This window comes from Conger conger, chromosome 5 (assembly GCF_963514075.1).
Source record: "Conger conger chromosome 5, fConCon1.1, whole genome shotgun sequence".
In the NCBI taxonomy this organism is placed as follows: domain Eukaryota; kingdom Metazoa; phylum Chordata; class Actinopteri; order Anguilliformes; family Congridae; genus Conger; species Conger conger.
This window is the reverse complement of record NC_083764.1, coordinates 10,777,172-10,800,888: the sequence shown is the minus strand read 5'-3', so window position 1 is coordinate 10,800,888 and position 23,717 is coordinate 10,777,172. Positions and strand designations below refer to the sequence as shown.

At 44.5% G+C, this 23,717-nt stretch overlaps 1 protein-coding gene across 3 annotated transcripts; it reads left to right on the top strand.

The window, feature by feature from the left end:
• Positions 1-1,204: 1,204 nt before the first annotated feature.
• Positions 1,205-22,492, top strand: vash2 (vasohibin 2). 3 transcript variants are annotated; one of them, XM_061243491.1, is made up of 8 exons: positions 1,205-1,324; positions 2,042-2,374; positions 7,250-7,338; positions 7,816-7,872; positions 8,551-8,625; positions 13,798-14,179; positions 16,077-16,195; positions 21,738-22,492. In XM_061243491.1, exons 2-8 carry the CDS (start codon positions 2,063-2,065, stop codon positions 21,805-21,807), a joined length of 1,104 nt encoding a protein of 367 aa, XP_061099475.1. In that variant the 5' UTR covers positions 1,205-1,324; positions 2,042-2,062; the 3' UTR covers positions 21,808-22,492. The 3 variants fall into 3 exon arrangements, with proteins under 3 accessions (XP_061099475.1, XP_061099476.1, XP_061099474.1); XM_061243492.1 differs by having other exon boundaries at positions 1,207-1,324; positions 2,047-2,374; XM_061243490.1 differs by lacking the exon at positions 1,205-1,324 and having other exon boundaries at positions 1,382-2,374.
• Positions 22,493-23,717: the final 1,225 nt, after the last annotated feature.

Here is a 23,717-nt window from a genome sequence, read left to right as displayed (position 1 = left end):
TAAAAGATGCAGTCACATTAATATATACTGAATAGATCCAGACTGCTATTATTTTAGGTCAGAGATTGCTTCATGCACTGTCCTTGGTTGACTGGCATATCCTGCTAACATGAGTGCCAGGATATGAAAGGGTGTCCTTATCACTTTTAGGTAAAATCAATGGGTACATCTTGAAATTGGAGAGATTTCTTCATTACAATGAGGGCCCATAAATCAATTCAGAATTCACCTTCCATATATGTCAGCAAAGCCAAAGAGAATATATTTGGTAAATTGCAACGCAGCCTCCCTTCAATTAAAAAAAACCTAAAGTATTTATTTGCCTCATTTTTTGTTGTTTGTCTTTTGACTGGGGGATTGTATAGTTTTCTTTTCATAGGTGTGTTATTTGTGTTACTTTATTTTTTGAATATATCCTTTTGTTGCCTTGTATTCCCCATATATTTTACAGTTAATAAACTGCAAATCATGAAAATGAAAAACATAAGTATCAATATGTCAGCAATTTCACCGGGTTTTGATTTTTCTGTTTATCGAGAAGCAAATACATTCACGGGAATTGGCTTGCACTAGACTAGACAAATATTCCATGGACTTCAGCATGAAACATTTTTCTACATTTAAATGAAAATGGGAAACTGTGTGGAAATTATTGCTTATTTTCAACTTCGCTTTACATTAATTCGTTGTTCAATTAGCTTTATTTGCAAGCAACAGTAAGGATATTGATAGATTTAACATGTCTCAGGACCTAAAAATAAAACTAGTCATAGTTTTCACCAGGGTCTTAGGCTCGCAACTCACTGTACTACGTTGACCATGTTTCAACTAGTAAGGTAGTAAAGAAGTTTTACTCAGTATTGTGCTTGCATATTATTGACACTGAACGGTAATGCAAATATGTGTTTATTAAAAGCTACTTTTCGTTTTGGAAAAATGCGCTCGGTCCACACTGCATTCCCTTCTACGTTTGCTAATGAGACTTTTCTTCTGTTTATTTACAACATCCCCCAAAAAAGTACAAAATCCACGCCCTTTTCCGGAATTACAGCCAATGAAAACAAAGAAGCGTTCTCCTCTTATGGTAAAGCACACAAAGATCCGCCTTTCTTTGTTGTGCAGCCAATGAAATTAACCAGAATCTGGTTGGCTGCCGGGTTACGGTAGAGAGAATAACATTATGAATACATTTAAAATTAACCATCTGATGGATTGCACTGTACCCAAGGAACGGTGTGTGATAATAGCAAGGAAATCGCTACATCAAGAAGAAACCTGCAATTTAAAAAATATGGCTAGCCAAAGGACGGTAATAGCAAGCTAGGTAATTACCCAACATTATTCCTGTCATAAGCTCCAGCAGGCTGTCGCCCCCGCAGTGTTTCGAGAAAGGCTGTTGGAAGTTAGCTAGCAACAGAGTGCATTTGCTAGAAAGCGTAGGTTAGCTAGTACTGTGCTATACCCTAGCCAGCCAGCACTGTATTGAATGTGTGAAGGTCTTTTGAGAAATGCTTGTATGCAGTGTTTGTGCGGGTTTGCGGCTTCAGGATCAATGTTCTCTGTTAGATTAGTTATGCAATTTTATTAACAATTTCGTTAACGTTATTGCATGCATTATAAAACTGGAATGTTAAGCTAAAATATTAACAATGACAACATTTAGTTAGCCAGCACAAACAGGTTAGCAAGCTGGTTGGCTAACGTTACAGCATATCACTGCTATGTTATAACAGTTTTGTTGCATTCGTACCTTTGCCAACTACCTGGAGCTTTATAAGTGATGCGTGGTACTTTTACATAGTTACAGATATCGTTGTGGATGTAGCCTAACGTTAGCTCTCTCGATATTTTAGGGAGAGCTAACTTCGTGATCAGCTAGCTACCTATATATATTTTTATTAGTTGTATTGTATTGGTTTTACTTGCTATACAACGGAGACGGAGATTATAACGTTAATTGATTGAAAAACAACATGGTTATAGCTAGATGTCTAATTAGAAACTGAGGAAACGCCACTGGTTGTCTGTCTGTCGGGACAAGAACAGTCTTCCAGAGTGAACAATGACTGGACCAAGCTCCACTGGCACCAGTTCAACGGCGTCTAAGATCGGTAGACACGGCCGCTCCAAAAGCACCAACAACTGCAAGTCCACTTTGGGTGCCGAATCAGCCTCTTCAAGCTGCACAGCCAACACTGGTCGGTCATCGGGAGAGGAAGAGGAGAAAGATGGAGGTGTGCTGTTTTACGTGAACAGGGCAGGTTTTCCCATTGAAAGTGTTACTTGGGAGAGAATGTGGACTCATGTTGCCAAAGTGCATCCCGATGGACAAGAGACGGTGGATAAAATAAGGAACGCTGCATACCTCCCTAAAGTAAGTAGCTACCTTGTGTAATTCCTCTGCAACTGACAGCATCTTGTTTTTGTTCTGCTAGTATAGTTGTAGTATATCGCTATAGTTATAGCGATATAGTCTATATCTAACAGTAGTTTTTTGTAACACAAATATTCAGACATAGCCTAGAAGTTGTGCAGTAATGTTACTGGCAACAGCACGTACTACGTGCATTCAGCCGGAACCTACCGATACATTCCCCAAGTGCAGTCCAAGATTAATTATTTATTTTGGGTTAAAGACCTTCTTCATTCTTCACGGCCAGTGCCTACACTGGATGTCTTTTTAATCGTATTTCCCCCTGCTGTGATCAACATTATCTGCAGTGCACCCTTAGCGGACATTAGGACTTCCTTCCAGTGTGTCAAGCGCATTGTAAATTAAAATGGTTAGTTGGCTAACTACGAACGGGTATAGTTTCCTCACTATCACGCTTTTCACTCTTCGTTTGTTATGCAATGAAAACAAGCCTTGCACTCTGTGAACCTACAAAACCATCTGCAGAAGGCTAATGGTGTCTCAGGAACTTGAATTAGCCTAATTCTGTGCATTGCCTCTGTTCTTTGCAGTTTCATGTCATGCATGGTAGGATGGTACATGCAGTGATAGTCCCCCTCAATGGGATATTTATTTAATCATATGTGCCATTTTTCTCGTTTGTATGTGTACAGCACTGCCGCATTCATCCAGGATTGAAAGTGATATTACGTCACAAGAGCACACGAGCACTTCTGTTTAGTGAATCCAGTTCCATACTAAAGAACAGATGTCTCTCTATGAAATGCACCATTGTTAAAGCACAGCATGTGCTCTTAAGATCTGATATTAAATTACAATTCTTGTGCTGTATGACACCTCATCAGGAAAACGCTTGGAGGGAGACGCATGTTCCTGAAAGTCCAGTGTCTGACCCAGTTTGCGTGATGAAATGTGGATTATCTTGGCCGGCACACTGACTGAACCAGCCTTGGGCGTAATTCGGGATGCAACATTTGTCTTAGTGGGAAATGTGATTCCCAGTCGGGCATAGCCGGGAACTGCACGTCACCAAGCAGGATGATCTGACTGCAGACGAACTGCAGCTTGGTTAGTCGCCTCACTGTAGCGACACTGCACTCTCAAATCAGATGTGTTAAAATCAACACACACTGTGTCATTTTTTAACACACCTCCGTGACTAGTTCATTTTGTGTTACTTGCAACACCGTTTTGCTTAAAAAGTCCCCCTTTGTAACACATGCATTGTGCTGTATATTTTTTCCACAAAAGTCAGTTTTACACACAAGGAAAGGAACACAAAAGTAGCAGCACTAAAAGTGTGTTTGATATTAACACATCCTTTCTGAGAGTGTCCTGAGTTTGTCACACCCAGTTTGTCACCTGAGAGCCAGGACCTAAGAGAATAGCAGAATGTGTATTGTTTCAAATGAGCATGCCTTCAATTGTTTGGAGTGGCTTTGCGGCTTGGGTTTTCTGGCTGTAACGATGCTAATGTGGAGTCACAGGGGCTAAGTTGCATAGTTTATTAGGCCTGTCTTTGTGGGAGTAGAAACTGACTGGCACTGGGCTATGAGAGCTCCACTGACTCACATCGTCCCATGACCATTCTGTTTTTCTATCTTGTTTTGTTGCAGACATTGAAATTGGAAGTTTTGAGTATAGGCTATATATTTGTCTTTTGCCGTTGCCCTTGTGAGAGTTTACACTCAATTAAAATACAAACTGTCAGCACTTAATTATACAATTGACATTCAGTGTGTTTATTTGTAACTTGAACGTAGCTTTTTAGAGATGCCCCACATACAGGGAGGATGGGGAACAATAGGGAAAATGTCTACGTGGACTTAAGAAACGCCCTCTGAGCACATTGTCAGGGAGTTTGATAAATGCTCAGTACATATTGCCAGCCAAGTGCTGCTCTTTAAGTTTTTCAGAGAGCATTTCTATGGTATGTAGGTTTCCGTCACAGTCCCTTGAGGACTGCAGTTTGTGGGATGTAGTTTGCTCTGGCCACCACATCTGGAGATGATTTCCAAATATAATAAATTCGCAAGAAATTCCCTAGTCACAGAGAAACTCTGAGGAAGGTTTTGTAGATAGCACCAGTCTGCTGAAATCAAAGGTTGGAGTTCCTCTGTTGTGCAAAGTTCACCTCGGTAACCACAGACTGATCTTCAGGTCGTAGATAGCAGGCTGAGTGACTTCATTAAGGAGATTTGCTGGGAGTTAAAAGAGCACGGGGATAATCTCTAAAGCACGTCTGTGCAAACGTAGGCAAAAGCCGGCTGTTCAGTCTCACTCAACCATTTAAAGCGCATCTGAACATGACCTACCAAAAATAGTGGTTACGTCAGTGTGTGAGGTAAGAGCACAACTTTAGAATAGTCACCGTTGTTTATGTAAGAAAAACCTCTATGTGGTTTCCATTAAGTAACAGTAAGGTAAGGACATAAAGAATTACATTTTTAAACTTGATTTTGGTCATATCTAACTTAGTATCTAACTCACGTAAAGTCAGTGCCACAGTCATCTCCACTCACTTTGATTATGGATTCGGTTACCGCACTGGGTTGTGTGAATTCATTTAATTGAGGTATAAGGGAGAGAAACAATCACACTGTGGAATTGGCTTTAGTCCATCTCATTACAGCTTTGTTTTGAAGGGCTTGTTTTTGCTTTGGTAGGTTTTTTTCTTTTTCTTTTCTGTATTTTATGTAAAGAAACTGAGAAGTTTTCCATTAAAAGCAAGCTTGCAATACTGAAACGGCGAACCGTCCCTGCATCTTAATTCGGCGCTTTCGGAGGATGAGAAGTCGCCCACCTTTTTATTACTTTGACCAATAAAACCTAACCGCAAATGTCAATGCAGGCACAGTGTTGCTATAGTTACACCTGTGCATTCGAGCGGAGTTCACCTGTCTGGAGACAGTTGTCCGTTGAACTGGATTACGTGATTTTCAGGTTTTGGGTTTTCCACCCCCTCTGGCTGTGGATCAGATTAGGCCCGAAGACAGTTAATGCCTGCCTTCTTCACCTGCTATGTTCCCACTTTCAGCCCACAAACAAGTGCCTTCACTTGGAGAGCAGCTGTGGATGGTGCCCCCCCCCCTACACACACACACAGATGCCCCCTTGCTGGTGGGATACCACTCCAGCCATGGCCTATTTTCAGAGCTGAAATCTCAGCTCCTGACCGTGTCATTTCCTGCCCGTATCGGTTGATAATTCTGTGTATTTGAGCTCTTTTATGGAGGAGGAGGTTGTGCGTCGAGCTCATTGGCATTCCGCGGCGCTCCCGGCTCTACAGGACGTCCTTCACCGCAGCGGGTGGGAATAATGACGTGGGAATGGGGGACAGGAAGAGGGATCGGTGTAGATTTGCTCGTCTGCATGTAATGGATACGAAAGTGGGCAGAAATGAGACAGGTTTTCTTTTTTTTCTTTTTTTTTTTTTTACAGCCGTGTGATTTGTAGTAGCATACGATGGCTGTATAGAGCACTCAAGCAAAGTGAAGGGAAATTCCAATATTGGAGGGTTCTCACGGCCGTGTCGTCTGTCCTGTGGGTCTTGCAGTCACAGCAAACCGACAGTAAGAGAGGGAGAAAGCTGCACAATCACTTGTGGGTTTTTTTTAATACAGCCAGGAAACACACAGCATGGTTTACCGTCGACAGGGTCCCTCAGCAAAGCCATAGTGTTTGGGATTACTGAGAATAAGACCCAGCGCCGAGTTCTCCCCGTGCGTAGTCCCGTTTGACGCGCTTTGATGCGGAGCTGCTGAGAGGTGCTTTCTACGACAGGTGGGGGAGGAAACGCATTATTTTTCCTCCCTCTTTATTTCGGATTTTCGCTCAGTCTGCTCTGCGGGGCAGCTCAGATTCCTGTGCAGAGGTCTGCATCACGGAGCAGGATTACCGAGTAAAACCCGGAACAGCTCTTTTTACTTCGGTCCATGCTCCAGATTTGGGAGGTGTTCCAGGTTTTAGTTTGTGCAGTTATCCATCTGACTCAGTAATCCTGCTTCGTGATACAGGCCACTGGTCTCTGATCACAGGGTCCAGTCGTTCACTGTTTTGACCAGGCAAAGTGCTGCTGGATGGACAAGGTCTGGAGTGATAGGAATTCATCTGAAAGGCCTGTGTATTTGCTGCACTCATGCCACAGTTGACATAAATGCCACGTGTCATGTGTAGAATAAGATCTCAGATGACAGAAATGAAAGGCCTAGCGGTTAATGTCTGCAGCATACGACTCCTCTCTCCAGTGGATAATCCATATTCCAAAACTATAAAGAGGCTTATAAAACAGAATATTAATACAACGTTGACCTCCCTTAAACACACACGTGCACATACATGTAGATCTATAAAAGCAAATGCGTATAGTCCTAGAAAACTGAAGCTGTCATTTTAAAACTTGATCGCAGTGCTTTTACCTAAAAAAGGCACCTGGAAAAAATGGAAATGCTCAAAGAGTTTAATGGGGACTTGCCATTGGCTACAGCGTCAGTACTTATAGTAGCAGTGAACATCTGTATAATGCTGTATTCCTCTCAAGCAATGCTATGATGTAGGGCTCCTCAGTCTTATCCATAAAGGGCCGGTGTGCTATCATCCCAGTCAGGCAGTTACACCCCTGATTCTACTAATCAAGCTCCTTAGCGAAGACTCTCATGGTTGTTTAGTCGAGTCAGGTGTTTGGAATGAAAGTCTGCACCCACACCGGCCCTTTCTGGGTAAGGTTTGGGGGACCCGTGGTGTGTTGGGATGGGCTGTTCCTCCTTTAGCTTGGTGGGCTGCGTATCCCGGCGTCTCTGTGCTGAATGTAGCCTAACCTGGCCTTCTCTCCTTCAGCACCCCGTGCCGATGCTCCCTAACTTCAAGCCCTCGATGTCCGTCCCTGACTGGCTGCAGGCCGTCCAGAACTACATGAAGATGCTGCAGTATCCTTTTTCACATTCATCCCACAGGACTCTGCAGTCCTTCTGCTCCTGCACAGGCTTAGAATGGGGGGGTGTTGGGGTGGGGGGTACACATAAGCTCCTGTGAATCCCAGGTTATTATTTATTGATGCATGCTGGTTGCAGTGAGGCTCACGGAGACTCGAGTCTTCACTCTCGTCTTCAGAATCTCGACTCCTTCCAGGCACTCTGCCGATTGATTGTCGAGCGTCAGTTATTTTGACGGGGGTCAGAAGTCTCGGGAAGGTGTGTGTGTGTGTGTGTGTGTGCATGTACTTTGTTGCTATGGCAACCTGTAGTTCCTTGGTGATGTACTCTATCCGCTTGTAAAGAATGTGGCATACGGCGGAGATAGAGTATCAAGCCTGTAATTTGATAGGATCAGCTTGTCTATTGTCCATGTTTGAGTCCCTGTAAAAGTGGCTTGCATTCCTCTGAAATGACCTTAACGGTTAATAGATACAATCACACAGGCACTCAGTTCTTTGAAATTAGGAAGACAAGACCTCTGAGTGGGTAAGTGAAGCCATTCCACTCGCAATTTCGTTTTCGTTTGTTTTTTCTTCATCTTGCCGGCCGCTGTAGACAACAACAAAAAGTTTTTTCGTTTTAAGGAAGCAGTTTGTCAGGTTGGGCCAATTGTTGTTTATCACATCTTACACAATGTAATGCCTAGCAGGGCCCTGTGACTATTAACACTTAACAGTTGTGAATGGTTCACTTGTTTAATTACAATCAACATTGACGTCAGCTCAACACAGGCTATTTCAGGTTATATTTAGCGTAGTCCCATTTGACTTTTTAACCCCCCACCCCAGAGCTGTGCTTCAGGTCTGTGGTATGAAAAGACGCTTTACATAAGAGTCGCAAGTATCTGGAGGACAGCTTCCCCATTGTAGTGAGAGCCTTTTAACTGAGAGGGCCCATTATTCACATTGAGTATCGTCGGTTACAGTGGCGTCCAGCGACCTGGCACATAAAGCCTTCAGAAGCTTTGAGAGGAAGAGTGATGCATCTCTCTTTAATCCCCCCCAGGTCATGTTTAATTAGCCTGTTATAGTGAGATCGTTAGCTCATGAACTTGATATCTGAAACACATCCAGGAAGCTTAGCCCAGTTTGCCGTCGTTAATGCGGAGTCTTTGGGAGTGGTTGGCTTCTGTTGGACTCACCTTCTTCTCCCTCTTCTCCTCAGGTTAATGGAGACGGCCAGAGAGATGATCAGGGAATCCCTCCCCATCAAATGCCTTGAAGCGGTCATCCTGGGAATGTATCCTTCCTTTCACAGCGCCGTCTTTGCGTTTGAAAAGCCCTGTCAAGGCCTGCGCGAAGCGGGAAGGAATGAGCAGTGTTTATTTTACAGTCCTCCAGATGGGGAGGGGGACATTAACACAGCCCCCCACTCCCACCTTTTCTTCCCAAGGCTCTGAAATACGACGTGGTTGCTAGGAAACAGAGTCGGAGAGTCGGGATCCTCCCCCCCACCCTACAAAGAGAACGTGTGTGTGAGGAGCTGGGAGTAAAGTTTCTGCAGTGCGACATATCGGCCTGTCGTAACACCCCAGCGGGCTTTCTGGCTCTGTCAGATGCCGTTTACGTCGCGACGGCGATCCGTTTTAAGGCCGCGGTTTGTACCGGGTGACAGACGATCTTCACCAGCCCTGACGGGAGAGCTATTGGGTTAGCGATAGCGCTAGGCTTAGCTAACAGTTAATGTCAGCAACTGCACTCGCAGCTAAACCGCAGGACCACTGCTGCTAGATCCCTCTGACGCTTCAAACTGCTATTTGCGATCAAATACATGCTGCACACAAAGCCCTTTTCCGATCTCGAATCCCAGCCATTGCTGCACCCGTAACATGCATGCAGTGGTAAATCTTACAGCTTTGAGAATTGTAGTTAAGCAGACATTGAACTACGTTTGCAGATAACAGAAAATGCTTACATGACAGCAACAGTGTGAGAAGGTTTTGAGTTAGCAGGGTTAAATTTGAGGGGGTCAGTGCAAATTAATTAATTTTGGGTAAAGTTAAGGTTTTATAATCATATTGGCTGGCATTTGGATCGCAGCTGAGGTTATTAGGTTATTTCTCTCCTCATAACACAAAGCTCTCTTGTCCCTCTTCACAAATGGCAGACCTGTTTTGATAGAGCAGCATCGCATCCCTACCACAAAAATGATAATTTAGTTAGTTATTGTTTTTAAAATTCCACCCGCATTAGATTCATGCTTCAGATTGCTGGCATAATCGGTTTACCCCAGCAGTGAAACACAAAATGATAAGAATAAATAAATCACAGTGACTTAATTCTCGACTCTCATGTGTAGGGAATGGTTCTTTGGTTATTTTGAGTTTTGAAGAAATAACATTGGCATAGAAGTATCATTATGACTCATCCAAATCATTATTAAGTGGGAAGCAGATTCATTGATACAAGCCCAAGTCTTGGCTCGAACAAAATTCCACTAATGTTTTTATTATGTCGTGATTCAAAGATTTAAAGCAGTGTGCCAACACAGGCGGTTGGTTTATTGCTCAAATTTCCCATGAAACAAAAGGAAATGAGGTGTCCCCAAACGTTATGGGGTAATTAGTCCAGCAGGTGTTTGTTGCTTCATTTAGACGGTGAAAGTTCTGCCGCTTCTGCAGGATGACTGACAGCTGTTCTCGCTCCTCTGAGAGGCAGCAGATGGTTGAGTCGGTCGTGAAAGCAGAAGCCTTCCTCTTGACCCTGACGAGGAGCAGTGTGGGTATTTTTGGGGAGGGAAAGTGCAATGTTTAGTGTCCCGGACAATGGAAGCCTGTGGCTGGCTCAGCTGGCTTCCATAGCGAGCTTCTCTCTCCCCTTTGAGGAAGCGCCACATTTACACAAAGTCGTCGCACAAAACAGATGTGACCGGCGCTCTCAGGTGTAGAGGGGGGAAGGTAACCTCAACTGGCTGTCGCCCGGTTTCCTGTGCCCTCCACCATTTTTGTTTGGCGACCAGGGACGGCTCAGGTGTCGAAACAATGAGGGCGGGTAAAGACAAGTGAAAACAGCGGCGATGACTGTAGACCCTCTAAGCCGGGCCACTTCGGGGTCGTTTCCAGGGCAACGGTAATCTCGGCGGGTGACGGAAGCCTTCGGGCAGGGGCAGATCAAACGGTAGGCGCACCGCCGCTGTGCGAGTCGCGTGTCCCACCTCCCTGGGTAACATGATCCTCTGCGGTGTCATAATGGGCCTTGTCATCCCGGAGACAGTGGGGGGTCCGGAACCAGCTGCCGTGGGGCAGGAGCCGGCCTTCCGGATGTTTCCGTGTTTGGCTGTCTCACTACTGAATTGCCAGGGCCTGACTTTAATATAACTCTGGTGGCCATTTTGCTTAGCCGAGTTTGATCACGATCACTTGCACAAATTTAAATGCGAGTCTGAAGAACACGCTGCTTGCTTAAATTGGCCATTTGAAATTGTACCATTGCTGGAAGGTTTAAGCGATTGGGCAGATTGTGTTGGAAACGAATATCGGAATATGTCACTCTGCGTGCGAGTGCCGTGTGCTGCGGGAACCTGGCTGATGGTTTGTCGAGTTGACGGGCAGGCATCTTACGTTGGGTGAGGGGCTCTTGTGGAGGAAGCTTCACGCCGAGTAACAGATGGTTGTAGGAAAGCAAAGTGCCGGGGCGCCAGCTTCATGCGTGTGTGTTTGTAAACACGCTCGCTCACCAGACGTCAGGCAGCCCGCATCTACATGTAGAAGTACGCCATTTTCTGACACGCACGTAGCGGCGGTTTGCGGTGCCGATGACCGTGGTGGGAAGTGTCAAGGCCGAGGAGAGACGTTGTGAAGGTCGTTGAGACGGCCAGAAGGCCTCAGGCGGCCTGTTGACAGGCGGCCATCCTGTGACCGCTGGCTGACTGTCTGTGCTCTCAAGCACACGGAGACGTACACCGAGCCCAGACTGTCCTCAGAGCCGCCCCCATGTGACCTTGCCTCGAATGAGAGCTTTGTTTTCCTCCTTGCGCCCTCAGTGCCGATCATTCCACATAAAAGTCCTCATCACATCACGTGCAAGATGCTTCAGTTCATGAAGTAAAAAAAATATAACGTCAATATATGCAGCAAGACCTCACTTTATCAAGCAATACACACAGGGGAGTTTCACAGACACATATTAAGCCTAGTATGAGACTAAATCAAATTCTCCATATAAAACAGAATTTAGTTAAAGTATAAATTTAATCTGTGTCCGCGAATCTATAGTCTTGCATAGTTGTGCTGCATTTTATGGAATCCCATAGAAGTAAAGGTTCAAGGAATCACAGACACTGCTAAATAAGACAAAAATATTTTAAACTAATTTATATTGGAAGAATGTTATGAGTATGCCGGTAAAGGACCCAAGTGCAGACCAGAAATGGAGCGCAAAAACAGGGTTTATTAAGTCCTCAAAAATAGACGATGCACAACGGCCGACCACAGGAATAAAAAGTAAAACACAAAAATCCAAAGCTCAGAAGTTACAGGAAACGTGGAACAAAAATATTCTCCAAAAATCAGAACTAGTAAAACACAAAAATCCAAAGCTCAAAAGTTACAGGGAACGTGGAACAAAAATATTCTACAAACAGAACGACGCAAAGGTAAGCAGAGCAAAAATTTGACAGCGTTTCTCACCAGCCTTACGGGCAGATACTGGCACGATCTGACAAAGACTGAACAGAAGGGAAGAACTTAAATAACAGAGGGAGGCTAATAATGGGCAGGAGACAACGAGGAACTGGGAGGAATCAATCAAGACAATGATTATGTAAATTAACTGAGGGGAGTGGCAGAGAGAGGCAGGTGAGGGCGGGGTCAGGACAAGGAAAACGAGCACATGGTGAGGCAGACAATCGCAGGCAATACAAAGACATACGTTACCATGAAACATAAATATGAAAAATAATTCATTACAAAAAGGATAATAAACAATGAAATAAACTCACAAAACAGATCATGACAAAGAAGGGATGTTCTAAATGTTGCTCTTTCTTTCATTGAATTTACCATGCAGTGCTGGTACACAAAGTCTGGATTTGATCATCTCTCTAACACCCTGGAGTAATCTGCAGTGAAACCGATGATAATTGATTCGTCGACAGCTGGGGGAAAAAGAGTCCTTCCTGTGGTGATTGAGCATGCTGTGGAGTCTCCTTTTAATCAGCAGTTTCCCCCCTTGAGACCCTCTCTGAGTCTATTAGATCAATGATTGATTCAGACAGACCAGGACAGAAAAAGGCTAACATGGTTGGCTTCAAAGGTTTCACTGTAGGGAGCGGAGGGGAAGACCAATAGTTGATTGGTGGGGAAGTGCATTTAACTAGGCGTTACTTGATGACAGTGCTAATGGTTAATGGGTCTTTAAGATGTCCACTGAATATTTGACCAACAGCTATTCCTCTAGGCACAAGCCGCTTTCAGTTCAGTTACTGAGCAACACTGAATTGCTGAATAGGGAAAATTGAATATTACATTACAATTATAGGCATTTGGCAGATGCTCTTATCCAGTGCATACCCATAACCACTGAACTGAGTGCACTGAACGACCCTAGAGGGAAGTACAGTTTCAAGTGCAAAGATAAGGACTTGGACCTCGTAAATTAATCTGACAATGAATTACATCTATGAAACTGTTTTTATACAACACAACGTGAAATAATTGTATAGATTACGTTGAAATGTCAAATATTAAATGAGTTGTGTTATTAAAGTATAGTTACTGGTACAATTTACTATATATTACAACTGTTTAAGTAATTCACAGTGAAAAGCTCATAATTAGTTTTAACAACCAGTGCGATATAGCTTGCTAAAAACCAAACCATAGCTTCCCTTATGTCTGCAGATTGTCGGGTTGCCTGGCTTTCTTTGACAGTGTTTTGAAAAAACGATTAATGGTTAAGTCCAAGTATTTTGTCAGTATTTTCAGCCTTAGAAGTGCGGGACAGCTGCCCGACAGGCTTTGACGGCTCTTGTGTAAATGAGAAAGCAGTTGACTCATCCCAGAGAGAGTTCTAAATCCAGAGCCCGTTCGTCAGTCACGCCCCAGAGAGGACGGATGACAAAGCGGATTTCACCGCTCGACACTCTGGTGGAAGGAAACGGACGGGCTGTTTATTTACCGTGACACCAATTACATGCTTTTTAGCGTGCGCTGCATACCTATTAATCTGTAAAGCATTTAGATTTTCAGTAAATTTTTCCCCAGCAACTGGGTTCCTTAAACAAACCTTGGGTTGAAAAGTTCACCTCTTGTTTTGGTAAACAAAAAAACGGCCAGTCAAAACACAGCAACAAAACGTTAATAAAGTTGAAGAGTATTTTATTCACGGATCAGTTTTCCTACGGGAACTTCAGTTAACGAAGCTCGCATGTAAACACTGGAGCAGTACGCTAATGCCTTAACCCGGGCCCCAGTTACCTGACCAACGGGCTGACCTCGGTGGAGCGCTTCCCCATCAGCTTCAAGACGCAGTTCTCAGGGAACCACTTCCACCACGTGGTGCTCGGGGTCTACTGCAACGGCCGCTACGGCTCGCTGGGCATGAGCCGGCGGGCGGACCTGATGGACAAGGCGCTGACCTTCCGCACGCTCAGCGAGCTGGTGTTCGACTTCGAGGAGTCGTACCGCCGCTACCAGCACACCATCAAGAAGGTGAAGATCGGCCTGTACGTGCCGCACGACCCGCACGTCTTCCAGCCCATCGAGTGGAAGTACCTGGTGCTCAACGCCTGCCGGCTGGGCCGGGAGGACATGCGCAAGGAGCTGGAGAAGCACGCCCGCGACATGCGGATGAAGGTGAGCGGGGGGGCGGGCGGCAGGTCAGCCACGGGGTGGGGCGTCAAATCGGGCAGAGGGACGGGGAGCCAAATCTTCATGGGACCCTTATGGGCGGCAAGCGGATGAAGGTGAGAGGGGGGGGGGGGACAGGGGGGCGGCAGGACAGGCAGGGGGTGGGCCGTCAAAGCGGGCAGAGGGACGGGGAGCCAAATCCTCATGGCAACCTTGCCTATGACGAGCAGAGACCTTGGAGGCATATAGTCCTTTGACAGTAGATAGAATTACAAGCCTTTTGATGAACTGAATGGTCTGGTTTCCTCATCAAGCATTCTGAGAATAATTCAAGTGTTATTTCCTGGCATTGAAACAATGAAAGCAACACCGTGCTGAAGAAGCCCAATCATTTGTGAAAGCTAAGTCACTATTCTACATTTCAGCGGCTCAACAGCAGTTCGATCCTGTCACACCTTAAACTGAAGTGTGTAAGGGTATTTTATTGCTGTGACCGTTGATGTTAGTGTTTGCAGACTCTTTGCTTGGGAGTAAGAGATTGTCCATGCTTATGCATCTGTCATCTCAGCCTTTGCGAATATTCTATATTTAAAGTGAGGATTTGCTTTGGGTAACTGGCACAGCCAGATTAAATTAGGGTCATGGCAAATCCGAGTAGGTCGGGGGGTGGTAGAGAATGTGCTGGGACCGCATCTCCCAGGGTGCTTTGGGGCTATGGTTATCAGGAAATGTAGGTCATGTCTTTCCAGCTGCTCTTTAGCACAGCGGCTGTCTGATACTCTGCCGTTGACCCCAGTCAGCTGTGCATAGTTGGCATTTCCCAAATGATTTGAAAAAGATGAGTGCTGGGGCTGAAAATATATCTTACTGCATTGTTGGATCCATTCAGAAAGTAACCCTACACCTCAAACTATCAAAGACCTATTTTAGTATATGTACACAATCACAAGTTACTGTTAGGGTTATTCATTTTTGAGCGTAAGCAAATAATCTTAAAAATGTATATATGTGCAATATAATCTACCAGCAGATTTAGTATTTTGCCAATATAGGCTATTTGTTCTGCATATTCAAGAAACAGTTTGAGGTCTGCACATTTTTGTTTACAAAACAAGGCCAGAAAACAGGGAAGCCAAACACATTTGTTTCTGTAGAAACACTGTCCCCCCAATAACAAATCAGGTCACCTGAAAAACAATGATCGCTAAAGGCCAAACATCTTCACATTCTCCCAGACTGTGACTTAATAATGGAATCCCCATGCACCTCCATTAAGGCATTCAGGTTTCTGTTAGCGGTAAACACAGCTAATTTTCAGATTGCTTGACACTTGCTGTGTCAGGGCTTCCTCCTGCTTCAAGGCAGCAGATGTGTGTTGTGCCATTGAGTCTTCAGAATGGGTCCTCTATCAGCTTGATTGAGTTCATGCCCACCATCACAATGAAGGCCCTGTCTGAGAGCTGGCTTCATTACTGCCTGAGAGTAGTCATACTAATTAGCCGAGACGCTCAAAGATCTCTCTTGTTCCACCCTTCCTGCCGCATGCAGTGTTAAACGGCTGTATAGCTTTTCTGCGTTTTAATTCAGAATGAGCCCTTTACGGTGTGTGGAGAAAATGGTACGATTTCCCTCACGCAAACACTATGATTTTACGCTGTTTAACAATGGCCTTTGTGGCATTCGTAAATATCACCTGGGGCGAGGTTTGAAATAGTCCCGTCGCACTGTCACGGGGTTAGAGAATTCACACAAACACCCGTGTTATGAACGCTTTCAGCGGGAAGTAACTGTCACAAGTGTTTATCGTGTGTGTAAATCCTGCTGAACAGGATTTTTTTTTCCCAGTTTCTTCCTTCCTCGGGGGCTGTTTTATTATTCATTTTTGGTTTGTTCTCCCTTGCAGATCCTGAAGTCGTCGAGCGCCCAGTCCCCCATCAAAGAGCGAACGAGAGGCAAGTCCCTCTCCCCACGCCGTCGACAGATCAGCCCCCAAAGACGGCATCTCCACAGGAGAGACAAGTCGTAAGTACAGCAGTCCCGCTCTCAAAGCGGAGCGCGGTCAACGGGAGATGCATGGGTAATTAAACAGTAATCGCCAGGTGATTGGCATTTCATGAAAGGCCAAACCCACATCATTAAACCTGTTTAAATTTGAGAAGGTGTTATATCGATCAGATTCATTATATTCATCACAATGAAGCCAAGCGGAAAAAAAAAGTCCACTCTATTTTTAATTCTATTTTGTAGTTAATTTTGACACGTCTGGTGATTTTAATTAAGAATCTTTTCACGGATATCATTTAGTCTCCGAGAGTTCCGGTCTACTTTTACTGAATCTTTGCCAGTTTTCAATTAGAAGTGCAATCCACTGCTGTTTAAGAATCTAAAATAAGCTGCAGATTTAGCAGATTCAGTGTTAGTGACAGAAGATCTCAGGGATATGCAATAGCACACGCTGATAGCAATGAAGGAGCTGAATTTTGCTGTAATTTTGGTGACTACTTGTCATGAATACAAATCCCTACAAAAAGTAACAAACCGTGGCACATTTTATCCAAAACCACTTTGACTAAAGCATACATTTAAGCATTACCAAAATAAAGACAACACTGCTCTTTGTCAAATAATAATAATCCTCATCATCAGTTTAAAAGAAGAAGCCTTTTTCATATAACCAAAGCAGTATACAAAATATGATGTGTACAAAATAATAATAAATCGGAGATAAAATTGATTTCTATAGTCATGCTTAGTTTTTCACTATGGATGGCTCCCTACATCTTAAAATTAGGAGCTTTAACTGCTAGTGCTAAAGAATGATCGATATCCCAGCTGCACAGTGACTAGTTAATTTAAATCATTCATGGTCTTAGCACGGCTAGCTCTCACAGGAACGACAGACCCTTTGTTCCAGTCAACAGATGTAAAAACGATAATGGCTGAAGGTCATCCCAACAATGCTTACACAGGGCGAAATGTAAGGATTGAGTAGGTCACTTGAAAATGGGACTTGTCAGCAGGTTTTTTTTTCATGCTAATGAGGTTCAGGGAGCATAAAACCGCAAAAGCTAATATACACATAGCCTACATTAAGACCAGCAGACATCCCAGACAGTCTGAATAGATGTCCAAGTAGCTTCCTCTAATGCCTCCATGATTGGTGAAATCATCAGTATTGCAGCAAATGCTTTGTCCAGCTGCAAATAACCCCCCCTGCCGCCAGTTCATTCAGAGTTCACAGTACTTTGCATTCTACTTTCCTCCATTTTCCATTCAAACAAAGCGTGGGCCCTGCGACACGCTCTGTGCGCGGACAATTTGCGTCTATCGGCCATGAATCTGAGTGTGTAGCGGATTGTGAAATTGGAGCGCGGGTGCGCTTCTCGGCATTGAGGTCCTCCCCCGGGGGGATCGATAGCGCGGTTCGATAGCCCGCTCTCCGCTATCGGCTCCCGTGTGCAGCGGTCCAGATCCTTGGGGCCCGGGAGATACTGGTGTTTCTGCTGAGGTGGTCGAAAGCAGCTTGTTTAAGATCGTGGGAGCGATGCATCCATACAGCACACACAACTCGAGGATTTCTCCAGTCCGCGATGCCGCAGGGAATCTGCCCCACACCACAGGCCTCTGACGATCTTCCCCTGTTGGTCGTGCCATTCCCGAAAACCCGACTTCACTTCAGGCTCACCAGGCAGAAAACGGGGACTGGAGCTTCGCCCCATGAGCCGCGTGGCGCTGACTGGGCCCAGGCTGGGAAAACTCACAGACTCTGGTCCCCTGGGATGAGCGAGACCCCATATCTGACCAGACGGGCCTCTCCACCCTTGTAACTGAGCGATTTCTCGGGCCTGTGGCTGCCTCCTACAGTAACAGGATCTCGGTCTAGTGCAGCAGCTGCGGCAGGCTCAGAGAGCGCCAGATGTCTGTCTAATCCTCTGGAGTCCAGCACTGATAAGTGTGTGTTCGGCCTTTAATATTGCCGCAGCCCCAAACCCTTGTCACGTAGCATGATACCTGCTTGCGTGCCACTACATTTCTTTGCGCATCAGGCTACCTCTGGAACCCTGTATTTCTGGTGCCTGGATTTTTATGGCCTGTAATTCAGTCCCAGATGCTGATACAGGTTTATTCTGAAATCACCTGCCAAGCAGCCATTAGCAATTAGCATCCCATGCTATTGTGGTACCTGAATCATCTCAATTAGTGCAGTAATGAGGACTAATAGTCATAGCTGTAGTATTGTTCATAGCCATTAGCACGTGTCTGCCATATTTATGATATTTATGATAATGTGCCAATAATACATTGTTTACACGTAATTTGTCACCTGCTGACAAAGCTCGCTATAATTGCTAGTTGATGAGGCTTATCTGCTATAACCAATCATCTACAAACGCGGGACTGCAGGAAAAGGAACCCCTCTAGGCCATTCTGTGACAGCCCATTTAGAGGGAGGCTGGCCCAGGGTTCGTCAGAGTGACATTTAAACACAGGCGAGAGGCTGATAACTACCCAAAACCACCCCCCCTCCTGCGTGTGGTTATTCTTGGCTTTATTCTTCAACACCCACTGTTCTCAGTGTCAGTTCCACTGAGATCTTAATTATTGAGCTGGAAGCACTCCCGTAGTCCCCGGCTCTCTCCCTCGGGGAAGGCCTGGGCAGTGTTCACACTGCGTTTATCAGCCAGAGAGATGGCGCAATCCGGCTCCAGCTCTCCCAAGGGCTCTACTCAACGGAGAGCTCAGAGGTGCGAGGGCCGGGGTTAAAGACCGGGGTTATGTCAACGGCCTGTCTGCGCCCCTTAAATGGCCGAATGCATTTTGGTGTGCATTCGGCCATTTAAGTGTGGAGAGAGCTTTATTCTGTTCTTTTTGGTCAGAGTGTTTTGTTTTAGTTTTAGTTTTGTTTTTTTTTTGGGGGGGGGGGGGGTCGTGAAGCCGACTCACCTGCTAATTAATGATGCTCGCTAGTTCCCATTTTGACAGGGGCGAGTTTTTGTGATGTGCACATATTCGGCTCGGCTCACGGAGAGGAAACGCAGTGTCAGCCGCGGTTTGCGCACGTTCGGTGCTTCCATTGTATTCTGCGAATGCTGTGAATATCTAATAAATGAATAAGCTCTCTATAAAAGCCTGCTCGCGCAGATATATTGCTCAGCCGCACCCGGCGACGGTACTCCTAGAAAACCCTGTTTAAAAGATGAATGCAGGCTTAAGCTGGTCTCGGGAAGCCTGGGATGCGGCAGTGAGCGATCAACACTATTAACGCATGATTGGATACTGGGGTTTAAAAATGCTGAGAATTTACTTGCATTCTTGTGTGCCCATAGATGGGAGCCGATTAAATTATCATTGAGCGTCCCTTGATGCTAAAGAATTTAAATATTAGTTCTGCCAGGGGAATTTCTCTGAACTAGCAGATGTTGCCGATGCCCCCCCCCCCACCCTCATTTTTAAGATGAGCATGTTTCTCGATATCAGAATAATCTACAGTATGTGGATGAATATACACTCAGTGAGCACTTTATTAGGTAGACAGGTACACCAGCTTGTTAATGTAAATATTTAACCAGCCAATCACATGGCAGCAACTAAATGCATGAGCATGCAGGTGTGGTCAAGAGGTTTGGAATGTGATCTAAGTGACTTTGACCATGAAATGATTATTGGTGCCAGGCAGAGTCGTTTGAATATTCCAGAAACTGCTGATCTCCAGGAATTTTCTGATCAAGGCTGTAAACTCTTGATCTGTGAGTTTGCCGAGAAGGGCAGGTCAGAAAAGAAGAGACGGCTGAAGAAGAGGATGTCTGAGCCAAAGCCTCCATTCCCCCATCCCTCCATCTTGGCTCAGATTGCGGTGCCCCACCCTCGCAGTCACGCCTGTCAGTGGGCATTCTCCTCAGAGCCGTGGTTGTCTGGGTCTGCTGCCCACTCCCTTCGGCTCAAATCAGCCGGCATGGCCAGAGACATGCCGGGCAGACGCACAGAGAACATCCCCTGTCCATTTTAGCTCTGGGGTCCAAGGGCACCCTGACACTGACCCAACGTCATTCCATTTCAGCATCAACAAACACAGATGTGTTTTCCCCCAGACTGAAGGGGCTGTTTAAGCAGCTTTTTTGTTTGCTGTTGCATAACCAACTTTGAGCTGTACTGACATTGTCCCTCATCCTTCAGCGATGGTCTCCTAAAGTATTTTTACTGGCTGACTTGAGGAGGACTACCGGATATTTTTTGTGCAAGCAGTTAGCCACAGGGGAAGCACATTGTCCAAAATTCTTAAAACAAGTAAATGTTTCACCGTGTCTAGATCACCAAAGTCAAAACAAAAAGGCTAATTGTGAGAAGCATACTCTTCAACTATTTTAATTTGGTAATCTACATACTGATAAAGGGTTGACTAGCTTAATATTACAAACATCTAGGGCCAGTTTCAGACACAGTTTAAGCCTAGTGCTAGACTAAATTCAGTTTTGAATGGAGATTCTCCAGTCCAGGACTATGTTGTGAAACCGGCCCGATGTTATACATTTTATATATTTAGGGTTTTTCTATCTTTGATCTTTAAAAAAACATTTTTTAAACATACACTCACTGAGCACTTGAGCACTGAACACCTACTCATTAATGCGATTCTCTTATCAGCCAATTGTGAGGTGATTGCAATGCATAAAATCTTTATAAATCTAAAAGATAAGTCTAATAAATACTGAGGTTTTTGTTAATGCTAACACAAAACTTCCAGCGACGGGCTCCTTCAATCGCGGGGCCTGTTCCCACTCTCCGTCACAGAACGCGATAGATGGGTATCGATCGGGGACGAAATCGAACACCCGAAACAAGGGGGGTGGGGAGGGCCAGACGGTACGGGGAGAAAATTCAAGGGCTTGAAACAATGTGAAATGCCTCTCTAAAATGAATTCCCCCTCCTGGAACAGAAAACAGATGAGGAGTCTCTAGCCAGATATGAGGAAAAGGAGTCCAGGGAGACCCTACGTGAAGCTTGTTCCACTTCGTTTTCTCTGCTAAAATGTGTCTTACAATAGCTTTTCTTTTTAACCTCAATATGTCTATGGAATGAACTAGTCTGAAAACACGGATAAGAACATTTTTCTTCCACTGAGAAGGCTGGTTTAGGTCGACAAGAAGTCTTATTGTGCAGGAGAAAGGCCATTAACGGGAGTTCCAGCACTGCGGTATTACTATAATACCCAACATTGTGATGCTTTATATATGGATTAAAAATACATGACTCTGAGAATGTGGCATATTTATCCCAGTAAGAGGAGTCTCTTAAACTGTCATAGTAAGAACTTCTTCTAGAGTTTAGGCTCAGCAGATACCTCTGGCTCCTTGGTTCTTGAACAAAAGATTCCTCTGGCTCCTAGGTTCTAGAGCGAAAGATTGCTCTGGCTCCTAGGTTCTAGAACGAAAGATTCCTCTGGCTCCTTGGTTCTAGAACGAAAGATCCCTCTGGCTCCTTGGTTCTAGAATGAAAGATTCCTCTGGCTCCTTGGTTCTAGAATGAAAGATTCATTAATTGTCCTGAATTTGTGTTTCTCTTCAGGCCTGCCGCTGTGGACCGAAAGCCTGCTGAACTCAGCACCCTGAACGACGGCTACCAAATCCGCATCTGAGGTCCCGTCCTCTCTCGCACTGGGTCAGCTCCACACAGCTCTATTTTCAATGTATTTAATGGACATTGTGTGTATTTATGTACATATATTGCCGGGGGGTCCTTACTGGTTTTCAGCAAGACAACAATTTGGCCACAACGGAAAAGCATCGCTGGAATGTTCTGGACTGTATGTTGGAACGAAGGAAGATATCATGGGAACTTATTTTCCCAATTCTACCTTTCAAAGAGTGTGACCCAGAGTTGTGGCTCCAATTTCAGCCGTCCTTTCTGCTGTGTAATAGTCAGGGCTGTGGCAGACCCGTGAGCATCGAGATCACAGAATCCTCTAAATATCTCAAGATTAAAGATAAACACATCCGTCCGCATCCATCCAGTCCTTGCCACGGTAGTAAACTTTGGGTACACACAGATGTATTTTTTAAAGCCCTTGTGCAGTGATTTTTTTTTACTATGATGTAGTGTGATCTAGGAGCCAGTGTTAAATGCCATCTTAAATACGGTCATTATTAATATTATACCAGTGGGTGTTGCCTGGAGATGTGCAGGAAAGTCGAACGTATTGATTCCTTCTCTGGCTGTTGGAGAGCAGCATTATTTGCAGATTACGTTGCTGCCTTTTCAAGCTATGAGTCGATGTGAAACTACTTATTAACATATTCACAGCTTTAACAAACACAAGTTTTAAGTGCGGGGGGGGGGGGGTCAGAGGTCCAGGGGAGTACCGAAGGACACCCAGAAACCCAAAACCCTCTGCGTTTCTGCCACATGGGAATTTTAATCTAGTTCACTGGAAATGTACCCGCGGTGGACTGGTTGATGGGTTTTTTTAATAGGTCAAACAAAACATAAAAAAACAAAAGTGGTATTTGGATGCGTCTCGATGCCTTACAGTGCAGATGAAATGTATGCATTACACTCAATCAGTTGAGTGGCCGCTATTTTGTTTTGGACAATTATGAGCTTGCGAAAAGGCTGGTGAAAAGTGTAGGAACACTATTTGTACTGCTGGAGGAATAGCCAGAATGTCTGATTACTGTATTTGGGTAGATCATAAGATCTAATTTTCTGAATAGCGCTCACAGAAAACATGCCCATGGGTTAATGCTTAAAAAATGCTGTAAAACAATGAACAGCTCAATTTGCAAATCAGATGACCTGCTCCTGAAAAAAAGGCACATATCAAATCTGTGTTAACGAGTTCATTATCAGCTCAGCACTGTTAAGCATAATGATTCTTTTTTCCCCGCTCAAATGAGTTACCCTGCAGAGTATCTCACTCAACGGTTAAACAGTATTAGATTGGTAGTTTGGAGGTGTGGCTGCTAAATAAGCTATGCAAGTCAACACGATTTAATCGAGGTCCACACTCAGGACCTTTAAGAAAGTATCTACCTGTCTCTCTCTCGAACTACAATCCTCGTCTTCCTTCATTAAAATCCAACATTGATGACTTCACCTGTATAATAAATGTCATTTAAAAAATCCATTAAGGAATACTGTAAAAGGATTTTATAACCGTTGTGTTTTGGCTTCAATGTACGATAAGGTGACAGTCTGTGCTTTTCCCCAAAGTGGCAATGTTCGTGTGAAGAAGTATCACCAAGCTTCACACTCCAGTCAAGCTGAAAATTCCTTTATTGCACCAGCTTTTTTCCCGCCAAGAAGCTATCATAAGTGAAGATATCTTAATTAATCTCACAAAGCGAATGTTTCTTTGTTTCCCTTGATTAGTAGGAAGAAGCACAGAGCTAACATTTTATATCAACATCTCTTGTCCGTCTAATAAGAAATTATTACATGCAACGCATTATGGTGAACAGAAATTTTACGCTTAAGAAGGAAGCCATTTTTAACCTCCTATTCTTGGAAAGAACTATTATTTTAAAAGTTGATTTTTCTTTACGGGAT

Bases quoted from the DNA above. Each gene is read 5' to 3' on its own strand.
- vash2 (XM_061243491.1), top strand. From the start codon at position 2,063: ATGACTGGACCAAGCTCCACTGGCACCAGTTCAACGGCGTCTAAGATC. The intron at 2,375-7,249 runs GTAAGTAGCTAC...TCTCTCCTTCAG, and splicing joins ACGCTGCATACCTCCCTAAA to CACCCCGTGCCGATGCTCCC. The intron at 16,196-21,737 runs GTAAGTACAGCA...GTTTCTCTTCAG, and splicing joins CTCCACAGGAGAGACAAGTC to GCCTGCCGCTGTGGACCGAA.